The sequence below is a fragment of the Galeopterus variegatus genome, unplaced genomic scaffold (genome assembly GCF_000696425.1).
Source record: "Galeopterus variegatus unplaced genomic scaffold, G_variegatus-3.0.2 Scaffold5766, whole genome shotgun sequence".
Taxonomy (NCBI): domain Eukaryota; kingdom Metazoa; phylum Chordata; class Mammalia; order Dermoptera; family Cynocephalidae; genus Galeopterus; species Galeopterus variegatus.
In genome coordinates this window covers 111,321-118,827 of record NW_007731877.1, presented here as the reverse complement: position 1 = coordinate 118,827, position 7,507 = coordinate 111,321, and the positions used below count along the sequence as shown (strand labels likewise).

Genomic DNA, 7,507 nt, shown 5'->3' with positions numbered 1-7,507 from the left:
TCTCCTCCGTGGAGGTTGGAGAGTGGGACTGAAATTTCCAACTCTCTAATCAGGTGGTTAGTTCCCCTGACAACTAGCCCCCATCCTGAGGCTATCAGAACCCCCAGCTACCAGTCATCTCATTAGCATAAAAAAGACACATCACTCTAGAGAGTACAAGGATTTTAGGATTTTTATGTCAGGAAATGGATCAAATGTATATTTCACAATATCACAAAGACAAATGAAAAAACAACTGTTCTAATGTTATACGAATGGCTTTGGACAAAAGCTCAGTGACTGCATTATATTTAGACCCCAAAGTTCTGAAACACTTTAGAGGGGAATAAAGGTCATGTGTTTTTATATAAAAGGCACAGGACAAGGATGAAGCCTCTCTTGGCAGAGTCAGGTCTGAACTGTTGTCCCTAACCTGCACCTTACATCATCCTTCTCATCTGTCCTGGCTACTGGCTTTGTTTTTGATTTTCTCATTATGTTGTTTATGTTCCCATTCAGGCTTGATGCACATATTTGACATGTAGCTACATTGCTTCATTTTCTCCTGCAGTGCCACCTCTCTGGGGAATTTCTAGACTATCTTGGTAAATCCACTTCTAGACTGATTCAGTCTGTTCCAATGGGATCCTTTGAATCTGGAGCCTAAGAGGGAACAAAGGTTTTACCAGAGGTGAGATTACTATGAGCCTAATAAAGCTTAGGCTCAGAGGTCCACGTTTGCATGGAACCCTGTGAGATCCTGGGAGTTGTAGAATGTTCTAGGTGGAGAAAGGAAGCCAGGTATACAATTTGAGTGGTCTTCTCTAAGAGTACAAAATGATAAACACAAAATTAAGTGCAAAAGTAAATTGTGTATACTTCAAGCCACACAAAATCTGGATGTACCACTGGGTTTTACTAAATGAGATTCCTCTGTGTTTTACTAGTACTTATTTGGCTATACTTACCAAAACATAATTTATATGAGTAAACAAACACTAAGTAGAATCTAGAGAATCCCTAAACCATTCTAAAATCAATGCTTTTGGTTGCACTTTTACAAGATAATTGGAACTTCCTGAAAGACAGTATATTTCAATGTTTGTATTAGTGAATGCTAGAAAAGTAGATCTCAGATACTGAGTTTAGTTCATTTCATTTCTAATCAGCAAGCCTATACAGAAAGCCTACTATGTGTAATGAAAGTGCTTGGCCAAGTTCTTCTTTCAGGTAGTTTAAATTAAGTATAATAGTCATTTGAAATGAATTACATTAAGTATAATAGTCATTTGAAATGAATTACCTTAACCGTGAAGTATATTTAGTTCCTTGGAACCTTAATAGCAGTTCTTTTTAGTATAATAGTCATTATGAATTACCTTAACCGTGAAGTATATTTAGTTCCTTGGAACCTTAATAGCAGTTCTTTTTAAAGAATTAAGAAGTTGGAGGTAACATAATAAATATGATTAAATGTCAGGGAACAATAAATTGTTGGCACTAGCCATTTCATGTTCTCTGAAACAGGTAGACTTCTCAGTCTGCCAGTGCTAGGAGTTTCAGTGCTGAGGATGTAAAATAAAAAGTATCCTTTATCATTTTTGGAGATAGTTTCGTAGATGATTGCCATGGGTAACCTTGTAACTATTTTTCAAGCCAAAGCATCCTCTACTGAATATGAACAAATTTATGTTCATCATTTCATCATTCTCATCATTCTCTTAAAGTATGGTATTATATCAGTATCAAGTACTTGTGTTTGGGAAATAGCATAGGATCCCTAAAAGACAAATCAGTATATAATATCAGTTGCTGATAAATGTTTTGAAGAAAAAAATGTCAAGGAGGGAGAGAGATTGGTGGTTTTGGGGGTGCTATTTTAGAAAGACTCTACCAGCTTCCTAGCTACTTCCTGAATGTGCCAAGCACATCCCTGTCTTAGGGCCTGTGCACTTGCTATGGCTTCTGCTGGAACGCTTTCCTTTATATCTGTCAGTTTTCTCACTTCATTTAGTGCTCTGATCACCCTGACTAAAGTAGCACTTTCCACCGTTCTCTTGTTTCTCCCTACTCTACAAATATTCCTAACCATCTGACCTTGGGGATCAAAGAGATTTGAAGAAATTCGTTGATAAATCCTTCACTACCAGAACTCTTGATACTTGCTATCTGAAATTCAGGAGTTGAAGAGGTTTTTAAAACATCTCTTCTCATTTGACGTGGGTATCCAAATCAGGAACTGAGTAATTTTGTACAATAAGGGATACTGGTAGTTTTCTTCATAGCACTGTTACTCTCTGATTTGTTTGTCTGTCTGTCTTTCTGCATGTCTCCCTCCTAAAATATCACGTCCATGGGACTCTGTTTGGTTCATTGCTCCATATCCATCACCTGGAGTAATGCCTGGCACCTAATTGATCCTCAATAAATATGTGTTGAGTAGATGTGCTAATACATGAATGAATCTGTTTGACCCAACATTATCTAAACTTTTTTATTTAAAAAATGTGATTATATGGAAAGGTATATTATACATTATTAAGTTTTAAGAAGCAGAAAATGGAATTATATACACAATTTCCACTTAGGATAAAAAAACCCAAAACTCAAACCTTTGCATGTGCTCATTTATTTATTCATTCCTTGAAAGAAAACTTAGTAAGCATCTCCTGTATATACATTCTGTGCTAAGGTGTTCTATCTCTGCTTACAGTTTAGAAGAAGACAGATTGTGAAACAACAGTAAATGAATGATACCCTTCTCCTCATTCACTGCTCTCTGGCAATATTAATCTTTCAATTTCTCAAAGCCAATAAGCTCTTTCCTTTGTGCATTTTACTGTCTGCACAATGCTTCTTGTATTATGAAACTGGTACTTATATATTTATTTGGATGATTATCTGCTTAATATCTGCTTATATGTTGTAAGTTCTGTGAGGGCAGGGACCATGACATCATTTAATTATTAATACCTACCTCAATGGCCAATACACAGTAGGTACTCAATAAATGTTTCTTGGATGAATGAATGAATGAATGAGTGATTAGGGGAAGTGCATAGTAGGAACACTAACTGTGAAGTATGCATAAAACAAATGTACTTCACAGGGCCTGGTTTTCTAAAGCCTTGCAGTTTCAAATATCGACCTTTATCCTAAAAGTGGAAGAGTTTTAAACAAAAATGTGTCACTATCAGACTTGCATTTTTAGATGGACTATTTTTCAGTGTTGTTAGGAACAGATTGGATGGGCATTGCTGAAAGAGAGAGATTGGTTGGAAGACTTTAATAGTAATAGATGGTAGTGGCCTTACTTGGATTCTTGGCAGTGGAGAAAGAAAGAAATGGATGCATTTGAGATGGTTTTAGAAGACAAAATAACTGACTGGGGGCAGTGAGGGAAAAGGAGGAGTTAAGTATGATTCCAAGTTTCTGCTAAGAGGGTCCTGGGTCATTCACCAAGACTGGGGACTGAGAGGGAAGAACTGTCTGAGGAGAAAAAGAGCCTAAGACATATTTACATTGAGGCTGAGCATTAAGTACTTGAATTTTCTAGGTACAGATACTTTTAAAAAATGCCTGGAAAGAAATAAACAAAATGTTAATAGTATGGAGACTCTAGTTATATTTTAAATTTTTTCTTATTAATAAGTTTTGGTTTTCATTAGACTTGAATTTTCTAGGTACAGATACTTTTAAAAAATGCCTGGAAAGAAATAAACAAAATGTTAGTAGTATGGAGACTCTAGTTATATTTTAAATTTTTTCTTATTAATAAGTTTTGGTTTTCATTATTAGTTTGTTTTATTTTTATGTAGTAAAAATAATAAACTTAAAAAAATTATATTAGCGTAGGAAATGCTATACCAAAAAACCTAAGAGACAAAAAGCTAAGACCTTCTTAGGCAAAATGCGGGCTATACCCAGTGAAAATAAAAGATTGGTCCTGAATAGAAGCCCACTGTGAAATGGGTTCACTATTAGTATTTGTGTACAGGTCATCTGGAAATTTAAACTTATCATTCAGAGAAGGTCTGCTAGAAGCAGTGAGTGTCACTTATTCATCCATGTATCATCCTTAGCCCTCAGCACAGTGCCTGACACCTACTGATGGGTCAAGTTATAGCTGTTATTTTAGATTTGTTGTTTGCACATTAATCTTGTTTACATCACTATTCACTAGAATTGTTATACAATGATGTTATTTATGTTATCTTGGTTTTTAGGTAGATTGGGGCCAACTGGATTATTTAGTTGTTGACATGCCACCAGGAACCGGAGATGTGCAGTTATCGGTCTCACAGAATATTCCCATTTCAGGTAAATCTTAAAAGTTGGAAGTAATCTGTGCTTTCTTTGATATGTTGCTATTGCTATACAGAAAAACAAACTTAATGACAGGCAAACATTTTTATCTTAAAATAATCATTTATAAGTTTTTCATTAGAGATCAGAAACATAAATTGAATTTTTCAAAATATTACCAGAATGAGTATATTTACAAAAACATAAAGACACTTTCAAATGGTGATAATATAAACCTGTGTTCTAGAAGAGCAGTAGCACTTAAGTAGTATTTATGTAGAACACAGCTGTTTGTTTCACTGCTGTCCAGCACTTACAGTACTTGTATATGGTAGGCACTTAGTAAATATTTACTGAATGAATACTGAGTAAGAGTAAATATTAGGAAAGTTGGTCTGTGAGGAAAAAATACAAAGTGTGTGTTTTTCCTATATTCTTACTCAGTAACAGCACAAAAGACTGACTAACGTGACCAATTGTGAGGATTTCTCCCCACTAGGAAGGAAGTAACCAGTTCTGTGGATACTGGGGGGGGTCCCTTCAATTTAGTTCTGACATTATCTACCTGGAGATAGCATCAGATTCTACACGTTGAGGGCTCAGTCCCCAAGACTGCCAACCCCACCCCCCAACTTCTGATGCCACACTAAAGCTACAGGTTGTTTTGCCTTGCATCTGACCAACTGGCTATAAATTGGGGTTCCCAAAAGCCCCTTCTCAGGTTGGATTGATTTGTTGAGCAGCTCATAGAATTCAGGGAAACTCTTACACTTTACCTGTTTATTGCAAAGGATACTTTAAAGGATATAAATAAGCAGTCAAATGAAGAGATACATAGGGCAAGGTCTGGAAGGGTCCCAAGTTCAGGAACTTCTTTCTGTCCCTGTGAAGTTGGGATATGCCACTCTGCCATCAAGTAGAGGCAAAATCCCCCATGTGTTCACTGTCTGGAAGCTCTCCAAACCCAGGCTTCTTGGGTTTTTATGGAAGCTTTAATTATGTAGCAACGATTGATTAAATCATTGGCTATGGTGAGCGTTTAACCTTCAGTCCCTCTCCCCTTGCTTGAGGTTGGAGTGGGACTGCCTTGGTCTTTCCTGTGACCAGCCCCTATCCTGAAGCTACCTAGGAGCTGCCAGCCTTCAGTCAACTCATTAGCGTACAAAAAGACAGCACTTTGGAGATTCTAAGGATTTTAGAAACTGTATGTCAGTAGACAAGGACTAGGAGGACCAAATATATACTGTATTTCAAAATATCACAATTGGCTTTTTGGTAAATACAACTATAGGAGAATTTTATATTGTGCTAATTATTTAACGTTAAGGTCAAGAGAGCAATGAACATAATAGCTAACATCAAGTACATAATACTTTAATATGGTAGTGGATATCTTTTTTGTAATTTGGAATTTAATCTGTTTCTAAAGATTTTCTGGTCTTTGCAGATCAGTCATTTATTGGTTATCTAAGCGATATCATTGACATCAGCCCTTTCGAAAGGTTTAGAATCTTAAGTTTTTGACAAGATATACATTTTGCTTAGAAATATCAATATATCCTCATTAATATGAATATTTTTGATGTTTTAGTATATTTGTAACCTTACTGGAGTCTGAGGCTTTTTCTTTGGTGAGGAGGCTATAAAGTATGAGATGGGAGTAAAGTAACATATGAAAATAATCTATCCTTTTTGTAATCACTGTACTGTATAGCCTGCTTTTTCTTTGTTTTAAGTAGTTTTGAAATATTTTATATTTCTTAATTTTTAGCTTATGCTGTACCTTAAATATGTCCCCTTAATTTCATGTGTTAGAAACTGAATCCCCAAATTCATATGTATTTGGAGGAGGGGTCTTTGGGAGGTTATTAGGATTAGATTAGGTCATCAGGGTGGGGTCCCCATGGTGGAACTGGTGGCTTTACAAGAAGAGGAAGAGACCTGAGCTGGCATGGTCTTTCCCTCTCCCCATGTGGTGCCCTTTGCCATGTTATGACACAGTACAAAAGCCCTCACCAGAACCTGCTACCATGCTCTTGGGCTTGCCAGCCTCCAGAACCATGAGCTAAGTAAATTTCTTTTCTTTTCTTTTTTTTCTTCCAAATTTTATTTTATTTTGTCAATATACAATGAGGTTGATTATTGTGGCCAATTACCAAAACCTCCCTCCCTCCTCCATCTCCCCCCTCCTTCCCAACAATGTCCTTTCTGTTTGATTGTCATATCAACTTCAAGGAATTGTAATTGTTATGTCTCCCTCCCTCCCCCCCACCAGTTTTTTTGTGTTTATTTATTTATTTTTAGCTCCCACAAACAAGTGAGAACATGTGGTATTTCTCTTTCTGTGCCTGACTTGTTTCACTTAATATAATTCTCTCTAGGTCCATCCATGTCATTGCAAATGGCAGTATTTCATTCTTTTTATAGCAGAGTAGTATTCCACTCTGTAGATATACCACATTTTCCGTATCCACTCATCTGATGATGGACATTTGGGCTGATTCCAACTCTTAGCTATTGTAAAGAGTGCTGTGATGAACATTGGGGAACAGGTATACCTTTGACTTGATGATTTCCATTCCTCTGGGTATATTCCCAGCAGTGGGATAGCTGGGTCATATGGTAGATCTATCTGCAATTGTTTGAGGAACCTCCATACCGTTTTCCATAGAGGCTGCATCATTTTTGCAGTTCCACCAACAATGTATGAGAGTTCCTTTTTCTCCGCAACCTCGCCAGCATTTATCGTTCAGAGTCTTTTGGATATTAGCCATCCTAACTGGAGTGGTATGATATCTCAATGTGGTTTTGATTTGCATTTCCCGGATGCTGAGTGATGTTGAGCATTTTTTCATGTGTCTTTTGGCCATTTGTGTATCTTCCTCGAAGAAATGCCTATTTAGCTCTTTTGCCCATTTTTTAATTGGGTTGCTTGTTTTTTTCTTGTAAAGTTGTTTGAGTTCCTTGTATATTCTGGATATTAATCCTTTGTCAGATGTATATTTTGCAAATATTTTCTCTCACTCTGTTGGTTGTCTTTTAACTCTGTTGATTGTTTCTTTTGCTGTGCAGAAGCTTTTTAGTTTGATATAATCCCATTTGTTTATTTTTCCTTTGGTTGCCCATGCTTTTGGGGTCATATTCATGAAGTCTGTGTCCAGTCCTACTTCCTGAAGTGTTTCTCCTGGAAATCAAAAAATTTATTGAAACTAATGAAAATAAT

The 7,507-nt window shown here is 36.4% G+C and overlaps 1 protein-coding gene across 2 annotated transcripts in view; it reads left to right on the top strand.

Moving 5' to 3' along the window:
- The first annotated feature begins 4,209 nt into the window (after positions 1–4,209).
- Positions 4,210–7,507, top strand: part of LOC103605367 (iron-sulfur protein NUBPL) — a 56,819-nt gene continuing 53,521 nt past the window's right edge. For both annotated transcript variants that reach the window (XR_551787.1, XM_008589939.1), the window contains exon 1: positions 4,210–4,299. Coding sequence is in view for 1 of the 2 variants with exons in the window: in XM_008589939.1 (XP_008588161.1) it covers positions 4,242–4,299 (58 nt within the window). In the remaining variant the exon portion in view is untranslated. The remainder of the gene's footprint in view (positions 4,300–7,507) is intronic.